The sequence below is a fragment of the Eublepharis macularius genome, chromosome 4 (genome assembly GCF_028583425.1).
Source record: "Eublepharis macularius isolate TG4126 chromosome 4, MPM_Emac_v1.0, whole genome shotgun sequence".
Classification (NCBI taxonomy): Eukaryota; Metazoa; Chordata; class Lepidosauria; order Squamata; family Eublepharidae; genus Eublepharis; species Eublepharis macularius.
Genome location: NC_072793.1, coordinates 77661592 through 77684716, shown reverse-complemented (window position 1 = coordinate 77684716; position 23125 = coordinate 77661592). Strand labels below are relative to the sequence as shown.

Genomic DNA, 23125 nt, shown 5'->3' with positions numbered 1-23125 from the left:
CACAGAGCAGAACAGTACCTAGCCGCAAGCACAACACAATGGCATTTGTGGAGCATGGTTGCAGAGGTTCCTCCCCCCCACCCCCTGCCAGCTTCAGGCTGAGCTGGAAACCACCTGTGAGGCAGTGATGTAGCCTTCATCATCAGCTGGCCCCCACTCGCACCATCCCTACCTGCCCCACCCCTCCCCCAACCCTTCAACATGAACAAAGATGCAAGAATCCCTCCCCCCAAAAAATAAAGATTAATTAAAATCAACTTTTTAAAAACAATCCCTCCCCTTCCCCTCCCCACACCCACCCAGACAACCCAAAACATCTCCCCCAGAGAAAACCCTGTAAGTCACTGACTCTCTCACCAGTCCTGCAGTCTAGCGATGGTCAGGCAGGCAGGCAAGCAGGCAGGAATCCTCCAGGTGAAGTCCTCTCCTCAGTGAAGTCCTCCAGCACCAGCAGGCCAGCAATGGAGACAGAGAGTCCCAGTGAAAATACTCTTAAGTTTCTATGTAGGCCAAGGAAAATCGTGGGCTGGCCAAAAGGCAAGCCTCCAATTTAAATCCCCTGTTGCATCTCCTTCCAGAGAATCCATTGGCTGGAAGGAGGATGCAGCAGTGGGATTGGACACTCTTAACTCTCCCCTCCCTTCCTTGATCCCCCTCCCTCCTCCCCCTTGCACTCACTCACTCCTCCCAACCTGTAAATTAGGCGGGAATCTCCGCAGACTTTGCTGGCTGCTTGCATTGCATTGCATTACGTTGCAAACAGCCAGCAAAGTTCTGAAGCTTATTCAAGCTTCCCACCGTTTTTACAAGATGGGAGGGGTTAGGAGGAGGTTGGAGTGAGTCACTCATTCCTTCTCACCCCCTCCCCTCCCCTAAGAAAGCATGAGGGGCTTGAATTTGCTACAGAACTTTGCTGGCTGTTTGCAAATGCAAACAGCTGGCAAAATACTGCTTCTGGCTGCTCCAAATTGCTTTGGAAAGCCTTGCTTCAGTTTTTCCGAATTCGGCCCGATTCGAGTTAAACACCCGAATCGGATTCCCGAAGCACACACCCCTAATATAGACATCTTGGAAATGTGATGCATGAGTATGTTACAACTGATCTCCAGACAACACAGAGATCAGTTCCCCTGGAGAAAACAGCTGCTTTGGACAGTGTATTCTCTGGCGTTACATCCCACCGAGGTCCTTCTCCTCCCCAAATCCTGCCTTCCCTAAGCTCCACCCCCAAATAGTAGAGTGATATTCGAAAAACACAGTGAGATTTGATTCTGACTAAACATAGTTGGGCTACATGGTTGAAATTTTTGATGTACCTCACGGGACTTAAGTTGAAGTCATCCGATCTCCCCAATTTGAATGTATTTTTCTCATTCAGGTGGAAGTTAATGATAATGTCATTACATCAAATTTTGTTCACTTTTCCAAAAGTATTTATGCTCTTATCAAGATATGGCTAGAATCTCTCTCTCTTACTGTACATGTGTGCAAGGCGTTTTCAGCAGTCTTTATTACAAATAATACTGCAGGTTAAAAATGACTGAGTTCATGTAAAGCTGGTAGCCAGGAGAAGTATTTTTCTTTTGCTTTTGCATAAGTCCATCAGAAGCCTGCAAAATGAAGACAGATATTTCCACATGAGGGTTTCTTAGGTAGTAGCTCTATATGTATACTTGTTTCATGTGCATGTAAGAAAATAATTTTAAAAGGTGTCTAGTTAGAGCATCTGCCAGAAATGTTGAAGAGTTACTGTCAGAGTTATCCATAATCTTATTCCTTGACACTTTGTGAGTAGCTCTACCTTTTGTGGCAGCTATTGTATGGGTGGTTCTGCCTCCTGTGGTGGCCATTTTATGGTTGTGTCCACAACCTTGTGTCAAAATTCCAAATGTGCCTCCAGGCTGAAAACATTTGGAAACACTTGTATTATAGTGTAATTTACAGAGTGGTACTATGTATTTGACTTGTGCACACTAAAGTTTGGCCCAGATCAAAGTATAGCATTCCGCAGTTACTCTTTGGTTCGCCTAGCTCAAAATCTCTTCAGATAGCACAGTAATGACATGGAAGCCACCATGAATTTCTCTCATGCTGTTGCTCGTAATGTTGCTGCCATAGATGGCACCAATTGAGCATTGTTTTTTTCTATCCAATGGTTGTCCCCAAACTAGCCTGAAGGACAACCATTGTAAAGACGTGCAGTTTGCTCTGCCACATGTGATGACAAGCCTTTAAATGCAATGCTGTGGGGACATTATGCATAACAGTGGCCCAGCACTGCTGCTGTAATATCTAAACAGCACCTGAGTTCTGTGGGGAAGAGTGAAGCATCCTGCTCACTCTTCATTCGGTCAAAGTGGAAAGAGTTTTCACTTCCGCTGCTACAGATCATGAGGCGGTCATCATAGAATTATTTGTATGCCTGAGCACTTGGTTGCTTCAGTTATGTTTAAGGTACATTGGGATGATATAACATTAGACTATTTCTTTTGTAAGTTGAGTGCAGTGAGGGATAATGGGAGGGAGAAAGTGACGGAGCAGCTCTCTTAGTGGAAGCTAATGGCTTGCATTGTGCAGGATGTTCTTCTAAACATACAAGACTACAGCTGCCCTTAAGCCTCAGCTGTCTCTAGTGTGTTTATAGATGATTTCTGCTTTTGGCTACCTGCTGTTGCTATAGAACTGTTGTAGAATTAAGTTGTGGTTAAATTAAATGGGTTACTTTTAGCCAAAGCAATATTCTATGGCAGTATTATATATAATGACAAGTGGGGACCAGTGAGAACATAAGTTAAATGGGGACAGAGGGAAGAAAAAGGTTATATAAATAGCAGTGGACACTACTGTCCCATTGTTAGCATGCGTGGCACAGTCTTAAAGGTTTAATAGTAGTATGCATAGCACTGGAGAATTTTTGAAAGGTTCTGCTGAGAGAAGAGCTCTCAGACAAAACTGACACAGATACTGCTTTGCCATAGGTTGCTTGAATAGCATGCTAAACAGGGAAAGAAAAGAAAAACCAAACTCCTCTCCTGGTCCCATTTACTTGAAAATTTTAATATCAATAGTGGAATGCTTCTGGTATTAAGGCACCTACACCTAATTGTGGAGGAGAATTTTTTTACAGGAGCTGCAGATATAAATATCTTCAGCTCAGTAGCCGTCAAAATGGAATGTTTAAACATTTGGTTCCTCAATTTACTCATTGTTTTGAAAAAATTCATAGCCGTGTATCCTGAAATTTTCTTTAACATGCATGCTGTGTGCTAGAGCAAAGTGGAATGGATTTTAGAATCCATCCTTTTAAGATTGTATTAATTAATATTCACCATCCACTTAAAGCATCTGCAAAGCAAAGGTTTGCAGGTTCATACAGAAGCCAAGCAGGTCTGGGTCTGGATGAGAGATCTCTTTCTGCTAATAGAACACGACTTCTTTGCCTCCCTCCTTCTGCTGCAGGAGACTAAACTCCTAAAATGTTGTGGGATGGGGGTTCCTCAGAATGTATATTAATGTATTCCTCAGGGTGTATATTAATGTATTCCTCGGGGTGTATATTAAATGGTAATCTGTAGTAGGTTGGGAGAATCAACAAAAATTATGCCTCCTTCCACTAGTGGAAAAATGACCTTTGGATTCAAACAGAATTAATCAATGATAATAAAATATTCCAAGCCCTCTTCTCCCCTATGATATCCTCTATAAACCTTGTTTTGCATATGTTTTTGGATCGAGAAATAGCAGTGTTATACTGAGTATCATGGAATCTCCATTTTTGGATTGCTAATGTCCTTTGCTCTTTAGATGTCCTGATTGTGGTGTTTTCTACATACATACTTACGCCAGGTTTTCTGAATATTCAGTATGCAAGGATCGGATCTGCATTGAGCCTTTGAAATTCTGCACTTGAGGGGTCAAACCAAAATGGTGTCTGTTTATTTTTTTCTCCACTAGAAAAATTACCCTGTTTTGCTGCAGGCTTTCTGGGGAACACATCAGTGTCCTCAGTTAATAGGCTGAGGACTTGTCATTGTCCTCAGTTGATCAGCTGAGGAAACTTACAAGTTTTTTTTAATGGTATCAATTTTGCAACATTGCTGTTTTAAAAAAATTGAAAAACGCAAAAAAAGAACGGACTAACAAGTATAGGAAGCACCGAAGAAAACTTTAAAATATCAAGTGGGATTCAGGGCTCTCTGCAGAGTTTTTATGTTAGCCATATTGCAGCATATTGTGAGGGTCAGGTCTCACACTGAAGAAAGCATTCTGTACTTCAAAAAAGCCCCAGTTTTACTTTGCTTGGGGAAAAAAAACATTGGGGCACGTCCACAGGGAGAAAAGCCACAGAAAAGACCAGTTCTGTGGCAGATGCAGCCTTTCTCTGTTCAGGATGCAAAAAAGTCTTGGAAACAGGTTGGGGATTTAGAGTCCAGTAGCACCTTTAAAACTAACTAACTTTACTGTAGCATAAGCTTTCAAGAATCACAGTTCTCTTCATCAGATACATGGAGGGTAAGAAGAAACTGGTCAGATATATAGGTGGAGAGGGTAGGGGGGAGTAGATGCAATCAGTAGCTTCTGATAATGGGATCAGTTTGCTTCTGATAATGGGATCAGTTTGCTTCTGATAATGAGATAGCCATTCATAGTCCCTATTCAATCCAAGCCTGACTGAGTCAAATTTACATATGAATTCCAATTCAGCAGCTTCCCGTTGGATTTTGTTTTTGAAAGGTTTTTGTTGAACTACAGTGACCTGTAAGTCCTTGATGGTATGTCCTAATAGATTGAAGTGTTCTCCCACTGGTTTCTGGATGTTGCCATTTTTAATGTCATATTTGTGTCCATTTATTCTTTTGCGCAGAGGTTGGCTGGTTTGTCCAATGTACAGAGCAGATGGACATTGTTGGCACATGAGGGCATATATCCCGTTGGAGGATGAGCAGCTGTAAGAGCCAGAGATAGTGTAGTTGACGCCATTGGGTCCTGTAATTGTATTTCCTGGGTAGATATGAGGGCAGAGTTGGCATCTGGGTCTGTTGCAGGTCTGGTACCTGTGTTGGTGACTCTGCTAGCCAATTCGTGGTTGTAGGTGAGAAGTTGTTTAAGGTTGAGGGGCTGTCTGTAGGCAAGGAGAGGTCTTCCACCCAGGGCTTGTGAGAGTGAGGCATCATTTTCCAGAAAGGGTTGTAGGTTACTGATGATGCGTTGGATGAGTTTGAGCTGGGAACTGTAGGTGAGAACCAGTGGTGCTCTGTTGTTAGTTCCTTTAGGTTTGTCCTGGAGCAGGCTGTTTCTGGGTCCTAGTCTGGCCCTGTCGATTTGTTTCCTCACTTCATTAGGTGGGTACTGTAGCCCCAAAATGTTTGTTGTAAATCTCTTAAGTGGAAATCCCAATCAAGAGCATTGGAGAAGATATTTTTGTAACATAAGGCTTGGCTGTAGACAATTGACCGAGTGGTATGTTTAGGGTGGTAGCTGGAGGCATGTAGATATGAGTATCGGTCGGTGGGTTTCCGGTATAAGGTGGTATTTATCTGTCCATTATGTAGTTGTACAGTGGTGTCCAGGAAGTGTACCTGTTGTGTAGAGTGGTCCAGGCTCAGGTTGATAGTAGGGTGAAAGTTGTTGAAGCCCTGATGAACTCTCTCAAGGGCTTCCTTCCCATGGGTCCAAATGATGAAGTTGTCATCCAAGAATCTTAAGTGCAGGAGTGGTGTCAGTGAATGGGAGCTGAGGAAGCGTTGCTCCAAGTCCGCCATGAATATGTTAGCATATTGTGGTGCCATGCGTGTGCCCATGGCTGTGCAATTAGCCTGTAGATATAAGCTGTCACCAAATTTGAAGTAATTGTGAGTGAGTACGAAGTGGCAAAGTTCAGTGGTGAGGTGTGCTGTGGTTTTGTCTGGGATAATATTCCGTATGGCTTGCAATCCATCTGCATGTGGGATATTGGTGTACAAGGCCTCCACATCCATTGTTGCTAGGATGGTGTCATCTGGTAGGTTGTCAATGGACTGTATTTTCCTGAGAAAGTCAGTGGTGTCCTGTAAATAGCTGGGTGTGCTGGTGGCATAGGGCCTGAGGATAGAGTCCATATATCCTGGACCACTCGGTTGATTGTCTACAGCCAAATCTTGCATTACAATAGTATCTGCTCCAATGCTCTTGATCGGGACTCCCACTTAAGAGATTTACAACAAGTGTTTTTGGGGCTACAGTACCCACCTATTGAAGTGAGCAAACAAATCGACAGGCCAGATTAGGACCCAGAAACAGCCTGCTCCAGGACAAACTTATGCTACAGTAAAGTTGGTCAGTCTTAAAGGTGCTACTGGACTCTTTTCTATTTTGCTACTACAGACTAACACAGCTAACTCCTCTGGATCTATGAGTTTGGGGAATGAATTGGAGTATTTTGACCATGCGTGCAGAAAGCTGGGGAGAAATCAATTCCCAGGTCGCAGCTGTTGCCAAATCTGCATTTTCCTTCTTTGGTATCTCAGGCAACTGATGCTTTATCTCTTGTCCCAGGACCTGGCTTTGGTAATCCATGCAACAGTCACCTCCCAGCTGGACTATTGTAACTCGCTGTACACTGGGTTGCCTCTGAAGTTCAACTGGTCCAGAATGCAGCAGCACGTGTCCTTACTGAGACGTCATTTAGGGCACATATCCATCCTGTGCTGTGCCAGTTGCACTGGCTCCCAATCAAGTTCTGGATTGTTGGTTGTAGGGTTTAAAGCCCTTTATGGACTGGGACCTGCATACCTGTGGGACTGCCTCCCCCATTATGTCCCCCAGCTGTTGGTGGTCTCTAGCCTGAGGGACGTTTGTCTGGCCTCGACAAGGGCCAGGGCCTTTTCTGCTCTGGCTCTAGCCTGGTGGAATGCACTCCCATTAGAGATCCAGGCCCTGCAGGACCTGTTAGAGCTCTGCAGGGCCTGTAAAATTGAGATGTTCTGTCAGGTCTTTGGTTAAGAGCCAGAAAATTGTCCCCCTTTCTGACCACCATACCCCACCTGCGACCACCATGTATTTTCAGATGAGCCTGGATTTGGTTTCTTAAATTAGTTTTATATTTTGATGATGTTTTAATGTACATTTTATATTGTAAGCAGCCCTGATCCCGTTCGCAGGGATGGTGTAAATATTGAATAAATAAATAAAATATGTGGCCAGAATTGGTGAAAAAGCCCTGTGCGGAAATGACCTGTGTCTTCCCCTTGTAACCCATACTGTCATAACTCATGCAAATACATATACTTTTTTTCAAACCACACAACTGAGAGAGTTACAGAGGCAGTATTAAAGTACACTTGTCCATCAGGGTCCTTAATGCAGTCAATTGGAGGAGGATTTGGCTGTCTTTTGAAACTACTAGTGAGAATTTTGTGTTCCTTTTCTGCAGGTTTTACTTCATAGTCCTGTGATAGCAAGTTTGAGTAACTATGTTGATTTATATAATTATTTACATGCAGAAAGAAATTTCCCTTTTAAAGAGAATATTATCTTGCATCTCAAGGTCTGATTTATTCTCTCCCTCATGCTGTTCTCTGTAAGAGGGTTTACATTTTAGATTCTACCTGCCTAATTTGAGAAAATTATAGAGGACAAGGACATCATTTTTAAAACTAGGAAATTTTATAAACAATCTTACTTTCCTTGATAGTGAATATTTTGTCAGAAATATGCTATTTAAGCGTGCCTTGTACATATCCACGTGAGAATACTTTCTAAAACCATAACTTTTGGTGTCTCCACAGCAAGCGGCTTCTCTGCGATGTGGTGATTGTTGCTGAAGATGTTGAAATTGAAGCCCATCGTGTTGTCCTCGCAGCCTGCAGTCCATATTTCTGTGCAATGTTTACAGGTAACCCAGTGCCTCCTGCAAGAGTGCTGTGCTGCTGCTAGTGGGAGATGCAACTTTTAAGATGCAGCTCCATTTCCTTCCAGTCAACAACATCCATTACAATTGAAATAGAAGCCTTTGGTTGCATGGAAGTATTCCTGTGGAGTAGGAACAAACATAAGGTTTATTGCTGTAACAGCAGACATCCATGAGCATTTCTGGTGATCTGTTGTTATGGAGTGGTTAGGCAAATTTAAGTGAGGACTTGCAGACCTTTGGTTTTGGCCATTTGCTGTGAAATTTGCTCAGTCCCTATGGCAGGCTGCTTCTTCTCATGTAAAAAGCCACCAAGTTGAATGATATAACTTGGCCTCGCTGTGTTTGCTGCTAGTAGACTTTATGAATTCTACTGAAAGAGAACATAAGGATCAACATGGAGCATAACCCATATTTGGGCGCAAGTATTGGGCAGACAGTATTATTAACTTGTTTGTAAAAAGACATAGCTTCAGTGGAATAAGGAATTGTCAACAATTGCTACCCTACCTTCTTAAGAAAATTTACAAAAACTTAAGTGTTTGTAAGTTTTCTGAACTACATGATTGAATACTGGCAGAATCTTTTACTATTGAAGATTTGCTTTTCTGGAAGATATACTTTTTCTACAACCACAATAAAAACTACAGTTGCTTCAAATTCTGGAGCAGATAACGGTGATTCTATTGTAGACAAACCAAAAAAGCCATGTGGCTTAGGCTTTCATGGTCTAGATCCATGAGCCCATTTCATCAGATGCCTGAAGAACACTCTTGATTGGCACATATATAGAAATTGGTATATATTATCAGAAGCGTGCCATTTGGTAGAAACAGGGCCTTTTCAGTGGTGGCACCTTGCCCTTTTGGAATGCCTGCTCCCTTGAGGCTTGCCTAGTGCCTACTTTACTTTTTTAGGTGCCAGTCTAAAACACATCTTTTTTACCCAGGCTTTTAATTAGGGGTTTTCCTTACCAGCTTTTTCATGACCTGCCTCTGTTCTGTGGATAGTTTTTATGATGCTTGTGTTTTATTGCATTTTTAAATTGTAAGTTGCCTTGAGCAGGACTCTGAAGAGGTGGTGCAGAAATAGTCTAAATAAGCAAGTATGAGGGGCAGCCCAAATGTAACTGGACTTTGTATAGAGATGTCTCAGTCTGTACCTCTTGTGTGTTGATCCCATTGCTTATGACTTTTTGTCTCTGTATCATATGCCAGATGGCATATGATACAGAGATACACTATGTGTATTTGATGTAGTAAATTTTTGTCCACAAAAGTTTATGTGCCAGGAAATCTATTAGTCTTTGTACGACAGGATTCATTTTTTTAATTAGACAAATAGGAAGATATACATACATGGCAAAGTAGAGGTGTGAATTCATCATGTGTAACAAAATCCTGGGGCTAAATAGAGACCACAGATGCTAACTTCTGCTCTAATCAAGCTGCATTGTACCTTTACAACCTGACTCCCTTCTTTGCTGCACTCCTCCCATCTCATGACTGGGATATAAAGGCTCAGGGATCTCCAATGCTCCTCGTATCTGAAGAAGGGAGCTTTGGCTCTTGAAATCTCATGCCTTGAAAATCTTGTTGGTCTCCAGGTGCCACTGGACTCCAGTCCTGCTGTTGTACTGCAGACCAACATGGTTACCTACCTACCTGAAACAGACCTCATATGGGATTCAAGAATCGATAATAATACAGTGAGGGACCTGTAGGAAACTGGTCTTGAGTGAAAATATTAGAGAGAGAAACTGCATAATACATTTTTAAGAAATCAAGCCGGGACAAAAAGTGCCCTAGGCCAGTTTTGGCTAGGGGAGAAAGGACATGGGGATCTCGATCTGAACCAGGCCCTGCAGCACCTGGGGAAGCAAGTTCCTTGCAGCTGCCATTTCACTGTGGGGAAATTGAGTTGGATTAGGTGAAAACCTCGGCCTGACTCACTAAATAACATACTGTGCAATTAGTCCGTAAGTTATGCTGTGCTTCTTCCTTTTTGACCTCAATGAAGATAACATGCAGGGCTTTTTTTCAGCGGGAACGCGGTGGAATGGAGTTCCGGAACCTCTTGAAAATGGTCACATGGCTGGTGGCCCTGCCCCTTGATCTCCAGACAGAGGGGAATTTAGATTGCCCTCCACGCCACCGAGCGGTGCGGAGCGCAATCTAAACTCCCCTTCTCTGGAGATCAGGGGGCGGGGCCACCAGCCATGTGACCATTTTCGCCGAGGGCAACCCACTGAGTTCCATCACCTCTTTTCCCAGAAAAAAAGCCCTGATAACATGTAAGCAACACTTGTACAGTTACTGGTAGCCTATGGGTAAGATTCTCTACAGAAATGCCACTGTTAGGTTCTCAGTACGTGTTGAGTGCAAAAGAGGCTGGGAGTCTAATCCTTCTCTTCTCCCACTGGAGCTTTAAATGAAGATGCGGTCGTGTGACAACCATTTTATTTCCAGCTGCATTCATGCCGACTGTGGCAGGAAGGATTATATTGGAAAGGGAATGGAATGGTTAAGTGCAACCATGCAGGCATCTTCTATGCTTCTTGATTAGCAGGAAGCATTACGCCCTTGTCATTGCCAAGCAATACCTCACGTGATGGCACATTTTCCCTCTAGCCTTCCATTTCCCTCTTAGCTTGCCAATATGAATATAGCTGGAAAGGGATGCAGCTTATGTCATATCATTGTTTACAGTAACAGGAACTGGAACGTTGTCCACAGCTCTTCCATTGAAAAGAGGAAAGGGGATGTGGGAAAAAAGATTGGCCTTGCAATTGTCTTGGCCAGGCCAATTGATCCTGGGCCGATATTTTGGCTGGGCCAGGTCAGTGCTGATTTATTTGCTGACCAAATGAAACTAGAATTAAGAAGGTTTCATACTTAGTTGGTCTAAAGTGCAACTATGTAGTTAATGTATGAATGCTTCAAGTACACAGATAGCTCTGAGAGTCTTGCCTGATACTCTCTTTCTCATAGCCAGCAAAAATAAACACTGTGTGATCTCAGACGCCCACCCTCAAGCTGCTGCATCCATGAATTAACAACCCATGGAATTTTGCATAAGACTGCAAAATGTTTCAATTAATAAGAGGGCAATCATAGCTGCTATGTGTCAGTCAAGTCCCTTTATTAAGGGGTCTGTGTATCCCTCAGTTATGCATTTACCTTGAGTTAGAACCAGAGGAAGAGCTTGTGAAAGTATTTGATGGAGCAGGTCTCCCCTCGGCACTTTTCTGCTTGTTCTGTCTTTGGGAACAATATGCACCAATAAGGGGCTGCAGTAAAGATGAGGGAATTGGATTAAATCTTTTCTTTTGGCACCTCACTACAGTACCTTGTACTGTGCTTTTTGTTCTTGAGACTCTTAGAACATTTTCAGGACAGGTAAAGACTTTTGAGGGAAGGGGGAAGGTAGAGAGAGGCGAACTCTTTCCACAAGGGTTTCCATGTAGAGATCAGTGTTGACACTGAGCTCAGCATCTGTAGCATCTTAGCCATTGTTTTCTGTTTTAAAGAACAACTTCCTGCTATTTAAAACTATGAATTTAGGCTTGATGTTATATGGGCAATGCCTGATAAAACCTCAGAAGCCAACCATGGGATGAGAGTAAGGCTCAGCAGTATATTTTGTAGTGCAGGGCTTCCATGCCTTATACAGTACTTTAGCCTTGTCACGCCTAACAGAAGCAAATTAAATTATGCAAAACAGGCAAATATCTGCACATAAATTATACAGAGGGCAGGGTTTGGATTTTTACGGTGCAGAATTTTGATTATTATTCTTTTCTTTTTTTACACATAGTATACATAGCCCTTGCTAGCATCCACCAGAGTACACCACGTAGAAAATTTTGGCTGCAAAACAAAGGACTTTCAGATGTCTCCAGGGGCTTAACTAGATGAGAAGTGAAAGATCAGTGATTGGATCTCCTGGTGTCTTTAGTTTTGTTTAAAATCAGCCATGGGGAGCCCAATTTGGATTGGAGCCATTATGGTAGAACAGAAAGATGCCCCTCCTCTGCCAATGTGAGGTTTATCAGTTTAAGCCCAAGAATGAATATGGGGTGGAAAGTAAGTAGTGGGTACTTACAATGTGCTGTTGTTTATTCAGACTGCTTAGGAATCATACATAATGCCTGAAAAAAATCAATGTTCAGGGAAACTAGAGTATTACATTGCCCAGTTAGACCAATAATGGCTACATGAAAAAATTCAAATAACTGCATGGGCCATTCTGTTGAACTTCTGTCCAAGATCCAGTGTGCATGTATTACAAATAGAGCACTTTATCAGCATTACGTAATCCTTTCTCTAGCAGTTAGTGGCATGCAACCCGGATTCTATTCACGCAGTCCAGCATCTGGAAACTATGCAGTCAGCATATTCTGTGAAGGCTCCAAAATCAAAGGCTGGGACTTTCAGTAGTTAAAGTGAGGGGTGGGCAGCTGTCATTAAATAATGGCATAGGTCCTGCTCCCTAGACAAGCAGAAAGCACAGAGCCACGTATAAAAGCTGCCGGAGAGCTGCAGAATAACCATGATGACTTAGAGCGTGAAAATGCTTTGTGTGTATGCTTGGCAGGGGAGGGGGGAAGCGATTTCAAGTCCATAATCTGCTTTCCTTCAAAATAGCATCTGTGGAATGTGCTCCTTCAGATAATCCTAACGCAAGATTGAGCAAAGCTCAATATCTTAAAAAGTATTCAGGGTTACTGGCAGAACTTAAAATACAAAATTCAGTATGATATGAATTTGCAACATTCATTATGCTGCTGTCTATTTTTTTTCACATGTAGAAAATTGTAAACCATCCCCCAAATAAAAAGCATAAAGGACTAAAGTACACCCTAGACCTATGTAGACATCCTCATCATGTGGGTACTCACTGCATGGAGAGGAAGAGGGCACAAGCAGGGCTTTTTTTCTGGGAAAAGAGGTGGTGGAACTCAGTGGTGGAACTCAGGACTGCACAATGACATCACTTTGGGTCAGCTGGAACAAGGGGGGAGTTTTTTAAAGTTTAAATTGCCCTCGGCCAAAATGGTCACATGGCCAGTGGTCCCGCCCTCTGATCTCCAGACAGAGAGGAGTTTAGATGCCCTCCGCGCCAGCGGCACAGAGGGCAATCTAAACTCCCCTGTCTGGAGATCAGGGGGTGGGGCCACCGGCCATGTGACCATTTTCAAGAGGTGCCGGAACTCCGTTCCACCACGTTCCCACTGAAAAGAAGCCCTGGGCACAAGCATATTGTCCCTGTCCCCTGGTTCCATGTGATCACTGAGTGGGTTTGCATGGGGCAGACATGTGGAGCAAGTACCTGCATGCACACCCTCTCCCTGTGATCAGCAGTGTTCCAGTAATGTTCACAGGGCGGGGGTGTGGCTGTAGGAACTTTGTGCATTCATCCCATGAGTTCCACTTGTGATTGCATGGAGGCAGTGCTCTCCCTTCCCACACGGTGAGTTCCCATGCGATTGGAATGTCTGCATGAGGCTGCTGTGCAATCCGCATTGCATTCCCACTCTGGACTACCCCTTATGTAGGCCTCCTAGTTCAGAGGCTGCTTTCACAGAAAACAGAGCCTGAGGAACTTTCAAGTGGTCAGAAGGAGCATGCGACTATATAACACACATGTGCTGGATCTTAAGATTAGCACCATTATCAGTTCCTTTTCTTTGTGGTGAAATTTTCCTCAAAAAGGGATCCTGTTGAGAGAGTACAAGCTTGCCACCTCTTCACTTCTGCTCCTTTTAAGAATATAGAAAAGAACAAAACTCCTTTCTACTTTTCTTTGTGGAAGTGTGTGAATAGATATATATCTGGACCTCTTGTTGTCAAGCATACTGTTGAAATGTAGTATATTTCATGTTCTCATGTTCAGTTCTATGAGCTATGGCAAGCAGTTCTCATTTCTGTTCAGTTCTGGGGTGGAGAAGCTTTCAAGTGCCGAACAGGCCTTAAATGTAGCTTTGGAGGTGGTACCAACCGTTTTGGGACCTGACAAAATGGAGTTTGTTTAGATTATTCTGAAGGTGGTGCTAATCTTTTAAAGAAGGGAGAGTAGAATATTCATACTGAGCATGTGGAGAGGTAAGAGGAGAAGTGAAATTCAAAATATGAATATAAGTTTTGTTGCTGAATTCTAGGCGATATGACTGAAAGCAAAGCAAAGAAGATTGAAATCAAAGATGTTGATGGGCTGACGTTAAGTAAGCTGATTGATTACATCTATACAGCTGAGATAGAAGTCACGGAAGAGAATGTTCAGGTGAGAAGAGCTTAAAAGGTTACCTGGCAATCAATAGAGGTCTGTATGGATTTGCTTGGAAATTAAGGCAATGCTCCATCATTATGTACTGAAAAATACTTTTGAAATATGTTTTTCGTTTTGGGGAAGTCTTAAGGTATGCTGCAAATGAACGCTAGCTTTGATACTGAACACATGAAGCCACCTTATTCCAGGTTAGACCATTGGCCCATATAACTCTATCTTGTGCATTTTGACTGTCAGTGGCTCTCTAGGGTCCCAGGCAAAGGGTTTTTTCTCAACTGGGGATGTCAGGGATTGAACTTGAGAACTTCTGCATGCGTGGTGTGTGTTCTGCCATTGACCCATGGCCCCTCCCTGATGTTACAGTTAGAATCTCTACACTTCACAGTTTTGGAACCTATACATGTCATATCTAATGCTTTCCTTTAAAATGAGTGGGCCTAATTCATACATAAAATTCATATTTGATCAAAATGTATAATGACTGTTAGAATTCATAACAACATTTGAGTAATCAAATACCAACAATAAAATCTATTTTCCTATACAATCAGTATCCCCATGCAATTTGGAAGTGTACAATGTAAAACTTGAATGAAACAGTTTAATTTTATTTAAGCAAGCTCAGTTGTCTGGAAGAGTCTGAGAGGAATTAGGAAGAACAAAAAGCAATGAAATTCAAATTAATCTTTAATACTGTAGCTATTAAAATATAGTATTATTTTGACTGGTTCAGATTTTACTTGTAACAGCTTATGTCACCTATGGGAATTGTCTCCTCCTTTGAGGGAAATACTGAGATTTAGCAGTTCCCAGCTATTGCCACTCTGAGTACCAGCTTCCATGCCGAAGTTCCCAAGTTTGATTCTTGTCATCTCTTCTTAAAGGATTTTGGGTAGCAGACTGGGAAGAAACATTGAAGAATTTCTACCAACCATTGTGGGCAATTCAGTGCAGCAGTGGCACCAGGGTTTTCGGCGCTCACAGCTGGCCAGCTGGCTGGCTGCCCCTGCGCACATGCACACATGCGCACGCACACACTCCTCATGCACGCATGCATGCACATGCACCATCACGGATGCGCCCGCGCCACTGGGCCAACTGCTGTGGCGGGCGGCTGGGACGGTGTGCGGGTGGCCTCCAAGCTCTCCCGCTTGGTTGCCCTGTGCCGCCACAGACGCCTGCCTGCAGCTGCTTTGCCCGGCCGGGTATGTGTGCTGGTGGTGGCGCAGGAGGGCTAGGAGGCTGCAGCTCCATGGCATGCTCCCACCCACCCCCCGCGCCTCCTCTGGCGCTCCCTCTGGCACCCCGCACCCTGAGGCCACCGCCTACCTGGCTCAATGGGCGCGCCGGCCCTGATTCAGTGGACCAGAGATCTACAGCAGTTTTTCATATCTTTTAGCAGTCTCAAAGGTATGGAAGTTACGGCAGATGAGGTTTTGAAGCTTTCTCCCACTCTCATTACTTTTCTCACAATACATCATCTGGTGATTTGGAATGAGGTGCCACCACAGTGGATTACCTGCTTGTTCTAAGCAGTGGTGTAAATTGCACTTACATTTTTGAGTTCATTTTAGTGGAAAACAAGACATTTAAGTAGATCATAGATACTTGATGTAAGGCAAGCAATCATTATTACTTTCAGTTAATCTGTTCTAGGGATCTGTTCTAACTTTGGAAACCCATAGCTTAATTAATTTTCTGTGTTTTATTGTTGCCTATTGGGGTTGCAGTGCTCTCGTAGAAAGTTACTGATTTGTAATTTTCCTGTGTGATCCAGCTGGGTTGGTTTTTTCTTGTTGGAGTAGTTCAGTGAATGCACCCTAGGGCATGTTGCACTTTTACTACTGTTCTCTTGGGATGCAGTAGGTTATGGCAGCGGTCAAACGCACTTTCCTCCTTGCTCATGCCGTATTATGACCATTTTTGTCATATTTCCTGCAGAATAAAATTAATAGTTTTTCATGGTGGAAAAAACAAAATTAATAGTGATCAACATGAAATCTAGAACAGAAAATAATTAGAGACCATAAACCTTTTCTATTAGGGTCCTTTTTACCTTTCTCTAACAAGAATGGGAGAGGAGTCCTCTAACAGAGAAATGAATGTCAGTGCCTCAGGCTGTTTTTTTTCCTCAAGGCCTTTGTTCAGTACGTTGGGGTGGAGTGTCTACATGCCACACACTGATAATGATTTTTTATTCTTCAGATATGTGAATAGCTTGCTGTCTAATAAAAAACAGATTGTTGTGGAACTGGTAGTAGATCCAGTATAGCTATTCTTTTCCTGCTAATGTATCAGTGGAGCTCATTAAGAAGAATGTTGCTGTGGAAATTTGGAGTTTCTGAGGTAGCTGACTATTATGATCAAGCAGAGTTCATGTCACTGTAGCAAGAGGGCTACAGTGATTCCATGTTCAGTTATTATTATATAACATGACCATGATTTTATGACATTTGAGTGAGTATTGAGTGAGTAGGATTAATATGCCACAGTTGATTAGCAAATATACAAAATTACTTAATTTGTAATGTAAGTTCTGGAGAGAAGTGGACAAGTGAAGCAACAGCTCTCTCCATCTGTTATCCTGCCTTTCCTCCAAGGAACTCAACAAAACATACATGATTCTTCCTGCCTTCATTTTATTCACTCAGAAAGCCTCTGAAGTAGGTTAGGCTGAGAGAAAGTGACTGGCCAAAGTTAATCAGCTTTACGTGGACTCCAACACCAGGGCTTATATATAATACTGGAAAAAGACATCACTAGGGGTAATGGGCCAAATGTTGTGCATCATATACTCCGGGATTATAAATACTGGTTTTTTGAGTATGGGAAAAGATCAAAATGTGCAAACAGAGACAGCATCCTGTTGTATTGCTTCCTTGTTTGGAAGCACCAGCTATTGCTCACTTTCTTGGAAAATTTGAAGATATAGGTAATTTTCTTTGACATATATAAGGTGTACTGTTGTTCTTTTCCTGAAGGCATTTTTATTCTCTCATTGTTGGAAAAGTAGAGGAGAAATATCCAAAAGAAAACTGCTCACATGATGTTTGGTTTTTGTCATGCATACTAATTGTCCAGCGATGCTTCAGAATCAGTAACAACTGTTTTGGTTTTGTTCTCTGCTTAAAGAATGCTGTAGCCAGCTGCTTAGAGAACACCGTCTGTCCCTTGAACTGGTAACTCTTGCTTTCCTTTCTTTTCCCTTCAGGTGTTGTTGCCAGCAGCCAGCCTACTACAGTTAATGGATGTCCGACAAAACTGCTGTGATTTTCTTCAGTCTCAACTTCATCCCACAAATTGCCTTGGAATCCGCGCCTTTGCAGATGTACATACTTGCACTGAACTGTTGCAACAGGCCAACGCCTATGCAGGTGATCCCAGAAGCAAAATATAGAAACATCAATGCCGGGGGGGGGGGCGTGTAGTTTTGTGCTCCAACATAAGCAAAGAATGAGAGAGAAGGAAAAACGAAGTAACTTGATGAAATTGCAGGTTATTGAAAGAACCAAAGCTTTAAGAATACGATGCTTTAAAATTAACTGTTCACTTTAACTTGGGTGCAAGTATACTTTTATTTGCATGATTATAGAGCAATAATGCTCTAAATGCCCATTCTGGACTTTATACACTGCCTTTGCTGTCCCAATAAACCAAGGCACAGGCTCTGCAAAGTGCTTTCAGTTTTTATTTATTTATTTATAGTCCACCTTTCTCACTGAGACTCAAAGCAGATCACACAGTGTAGGATTAATACAATCAATGTCTGGGACACTCAATAATAACATAGGGCATATATGACTGAAATTTGCATACAAGCATAAATCTGAATGCACAACCATCACAGTACTGAAACAAAACATAAGCAATTTGATAGGACATATTAAATGATGTAGAAACTAACCAGTAGGAGTATACCTTCATCAGCAGACAGTAACCAGCAGTATAGTCACAAGAATCTCTCTGAGCCATTTCCTTACAGCACAGCCCGAATACCTGTGTAAAAAAGTTCTCTTGAATAATTCAGTTTTGCATAGTTTGTGGAAGGCCAGGAAAGTGGAAACTTTCCTGATCTCATCAGGACAGCCATTCCACAAAGTGGGGGCCATCACAGAGAAAGTGCAAGTACCGGCAGCTGTTGATTTTGCCCTTTTGCCACGTGGAACTAGCAGAAGACCCTGTTCAGATAGGTGAAACTGCAGTGGTGGAGCATAGTGAGAGAGGTGATATCCTGCAGATATGAGGGGCCAAGGCCATGAAAGGCTTTGGATGTGGTAGTCAAAAACTTGAATTGAGCCTTGTAAGTGATGGGTAGCCACTAGCCAGCAGCGTGACTGCAGAATGAGAGTAATATGCATGCTCTGCCTAGCTCCTGATAATAATCGAGCTGCAGCGTTCTGTACCAACTGAAGTCTCCAAATGGGTTTTGAACGGAGACCTGTGTAGAGTGAGTTACAGTAGTCTAATCTGGATGTTACCAGGGCATAAATCTTGGTGGTCAGATTGGCTGTGTCAGGGTAGGGGGCCATCTTCCAGGCTAGCCTGAGTTGGAAGGCCTTTTTTGTAGCTGCATTAAAGGGTTTCTGTAGGGGCAGTGCTGCTATCACACAGCAACTCAAGGCCTCTACAGCATCCCCAGGGAACTTGGATAGTGTATCATCTGCCTATTGATGACAATCAATTCCATAGCTACAAATGATTTCTTCTAAAGTCTTTACCTAGAGGCTGAATAACATGGGATAAGGTTGCACCTTGTGATGGCCTGCAAGATAATTTCCACACTGACTATAGCTGGTCACCAACAGCAACCCTTTGAGCTCATTTCATAATGATTTGAACCAGGCCAAGGCATGTCCTGTGATACCTACTTCTGCCTCCAAATGCCTCAACAGGATGGCATGATCTACTGTATCAAAAGCTGCAGATAGATCCAGGAAGAGCAACAAAGATGTAAAGTCTTTATGTATATTCAGACCAAGCTCATCAACTAAAGCCACCAGAGCTATCTACGTCCCATAACCTGGCCTGATCCCAGACTGCAAAGAGTCCAGAACATAAGAGTTATAATTTGTTGTACCAGTTCACTTTTCTATTTACAATTTGTATTGTTTTTCAACTGTGAAACTACCATATCAACTCCTGTTTTCCAAATCCATCTTTTCCCAGTGATCATCTGCCCTTCCCTAACCCATCCTAACTCAATACCCTGTTAAAAACTACTAGAAGAAAGGCAAGGTAGGAAAGTGAAGGCAGGAATTAAGAATGGGAGAACAGACATTCATATTCAAGACAGAAGCAAATTTGTTTTTTCGTCTCTTACTAATAACTCTAAAGATCTGTTTTAAATGTCATCATGCTTGCTTAGAGTTCACATCTGTTTCATGCATTTGTTTTAACATGGTGTAAAGCAGACCCAGGGGGCAAGTGGAAAACCCCTTGTAATTTTCTTTTTCTCTGACGCTTCAGACCCACTCTCAGTTCACCTTTTCTGAGACCTCAAAGATGGATTTAAAACACAGCAAATGAATAAGACCATCTGGTACAAAAGCTTGGGTGTGACTCAAATGATCTTCAAATCCTGAGAAAACCTTTTCAGTCACTTGTTTGGCGCTTGCCTAGCAGAAGAACAGCTGGTTTGGGGAAAATGGCTGGTGCTTAAAAGTCATATTTTTTTTTTGGTTAGGACCGTTTAATCTTTAACTTGACAACTCTTGCATTTAGTTTGTATTTGGCTTTTGGGCAATTACAAAAACTGCATTTGTTGTTTAATTGGCTTTCGTGGGGCCCTTTTAGTACAACATCATATGTAATGTTAATGAAATACCATTCAAAAAATGCTATCACAGTTCTTTGGCTGTACATTAACTGTGTTGAGTCAAATATCTGCCTGTTAAAGTGAGAGTGAGGGGGGAAATTGGAAGGAATGTATGAGGTAACCTAATGCAAAATTGCCTGTCGATAAAGCATTGAAGCAAATAGGGTGGGTTTGTTACCAGTGTGTAAGTGTGTAAGTAAAATTATGAACGTTTTATCAGGAATGCACATATTTATTTATGCAAAGATGAGATGATCTGTATGCTACACTCTCATTCATGGTTCTACAAAGATCTGTGCCCATTTTTGAGTGCCATCTGCTGGTAGACACAGATATAATGTTTCTAAGATTTACAGTAAGGTCTTTTTCATCGGTTCTGGCCTCATACTGCATTGATTTCTCTCCAGAATTCTGTATGCATGGTCAAAATGCCCCAATTCAGGCTCCAAACAGCTTCCCAGACTCCCCCCCCCCCCCTGTTCAGCACAGAGAAAGGCTGCATCTGCTGCAGAACTGATCTTTCCCTGGGTTTCCTGTAGCTTTTCTCCCTGTGCACATACTCCAATATTTTTTTCCAGCAAAGTCAAACTTCAGATTTCTTTAGTGTGAGGGCTGACACTGGCCCTGCCTTTTGCCCTCACTTTCATCTCCCTACAACCTGACTTACTGAACAGTAACCAATGTGGAACCCGCATTGGTGTCTTAAAATACAACCCCCCCCCCACACACACACTAATGGGAGGAAAGTGCTGCAATATGGCTAACATAAAAACTCTGCAGAGAGCCCTGAATCCCACTAGATATTTTAAAGTTTCCCTCTGTGTGCCTGTACTTTTTAAAAGCAACAAAGTTGCAATGTTGGTGCCTTTAAGGGGGAAAAAAACCCTTGCAAGTTTCCTCAGCAGATCAACTGACAAAACTGATACGTTCTCCAGAAAGCCAGCAGCAGAAATGGGGTGTTTTTCTAGTGCAGAAAAAAATAAAACAGGCACCACTTTGGTTCTACTCCTTCAAGTGGGGAATTACAGAGGCCTGAAGCAGATTTGAGCCTCGCAGATCAAACATCCAGAAAATCTGGTAAGTGTGCATGCAGAAAACACTTAACAGCAGCATTTACAAAAGGAACATAATGGCACTGGCAGCAAAAATGCAGGAATAAAATCAGTACCATAATATCTCTGTTTAGTTGTCACTATCTCATATACCCCTTCTAATCTTGGCCCTCCTCCAGAGAGACACTATGTGTGACTGGCTGGCTCACAGTCACCCTTTGAGCTTAAGAGCTGAGGGAGGATTTAAAACCATGTCTTGCAGTCCTAGACCATCACTGACCAGAATGTCATACTTGCTCTTGGGTAGATGAGAGGCACAGACTAATGAGTGGCAAATGGAAAGAGTTTTCCCTGTGTGAATTTCTAAGTTAGTAGATTTCAGAGGAGGGCAGGGAAGAAAGCAGCCCCACATCTAGGAATTCTTACTGGTTTTGACTATGTGTTTTGTAAAATCCAAAGATACGGATGACGTGATTGGGAAGCCCTGCTCTCTAGCTGATTCACTGCAGGCATGCCCTCCTACCAGGCAGATTTCTCCTTTTACTTTGTGCTGGTAGTTCAACGGTCACAGTTGATTGTTACTAACTTTTCTCTTTGATTAAAATCATGAATTTCAGTATCATCTCTCTTTTCTTAACTTCTGATTGTTTTGAACAGAGCAGCACTTTCCAGAGGTGATGCTTGGTGAAGAATTTCTCAGCCTTAGCTTGGACCAAGTTTGCAGTTTGATATCTAGTGACAAGCTCACAGTTTCGTCAGAAGAAAAGGTATGGTTTGCTGTTCAATCTGTACCGTGAAAGGCCTTGTTTTGAGAATTATAGACAAGCACATGGGTATGCGTGTGGGATGACAAGTCCAGCAACGCAGGCCTGGAAGCCAAAGCAAAGGCTGACCCTCTGCAGCAGATGGTGTCCAGCTAGAGCCATGAGGATTCTCTGTTTTTGTTGTTGCTGTTATTCAAGGTTCCTTTTTCAAACTTTTATGTTTCTAAAAATACAACCTGTAGAAGCTTACAAGGATGGCTATTTCAGAAATAAATAGAAACAAAACAGGTGACTATTTATTAGGAGATTTGTGTGCTGCTACAATCATGGCTCAAGAGGCTCAAAAATCTCATGCTGAGCCACTCTGGGTTTTGTAATAATTTAAACTGAAGTAAAATAAATGTCATAAGTGTGATTACTCAAAGAAACCAATCCCAATCACTCTTGTTTTGAAGAGTGCTGCATCAGACCTTTTATTCCTGCTGCACAGAAAGCGCTTCTGTAAGGAAAACCGTTATGGAATATCTCCGTACAGAATGATTTACACGTGTAATTTATGGTATGGACATGTTCTGGGAAACCATGATCATTCTGCCCTGCACATAGGTGTTTCAGCCAGACTGGCTGAGTATTACTGCCAAGTGTACTTCTAAAACTTTTTCCCATTCTTAAACTGCTACAAAGACTATTTAAAAAGCTAAAAAAAAATGTTCCTTAGAACTTGCAATTACAGAGAAAATGCCCATCTAAGTTCTTTGAAGTTAGGGGGCTTAGAAGAAAGTAACTTTGTTTAGGACGGCATTGTCAGACATTTAAGAGAGGTCATGGATAGGAAGAAGATGAAACCAAATGCATTAGACAAATGCTTATTTACTTCATTTATAACCCAATTTTCTCCACACGGGAAACAAAATGGTTTACAACATTCTCCTCTATTTTAAAGCTTCCATTACTTTCCTTTGAAGGTTTTATTTGTGTATTACAGATGAAAAGACAAAATCATAATATTGTCATTGTCTGACTTGTTTGTTTTTATTTCTTTGAAACACGGTATGATCGCTTTTGTGCCTGGGTGTAAAGAACATAGTAGGAATTTCTGAAAAATATATAAAATGTAAATGAGATAAAGTATCTGTCTGCCAAATAATTAAAAAAAAACAATTATATCCGAGAAAGATTTAATGCAGATTAAAGAATGCCCCACCTAAAACACCTAAGCAATTTGTATAATAGGAAAAAGAACACATCTTAATAACTACTAATGAAGCTGGAGATACGAAGAAGGCATACAAGTCAAAGTGCACAATTTAAAACACAG

At 42.2% G+C, this 23125-nt stretch overlaps 1 protein-coding gene across 2 annotated transcripts in view; it reads left to right on the top strand.

Moving 5' to 3' along the window:
* KLHL3 (kelch like family member 3) overlaps positions 1 to 23125 on the top strand; it is a 73314-nt gene that overhangs the window by 28947 nt on the left and 21242 nt on the right. For both annotated transcript variants that reach the window (XM_054977240.1, XM_054977239.1), the window contains exons 3-6: positions 7767 to 7873; positions 14049 to 14170; positions 17388 to 17550; positions 21701 to 21810. In XM_054977240.1, the coding sequence (XP_054833215.1) occupies positions 7767 to 7873; positions 14049 to 14170; positions 17388 to 17550; positions 21701 to 21810 (502 nt within the window). The remainder of the gene's footprint in view (positions 1 to 7766; positions 7874 to 14048; positions 14171 to 17387; positions 17551 to 21700; positions 21811 to 23125) is intronic.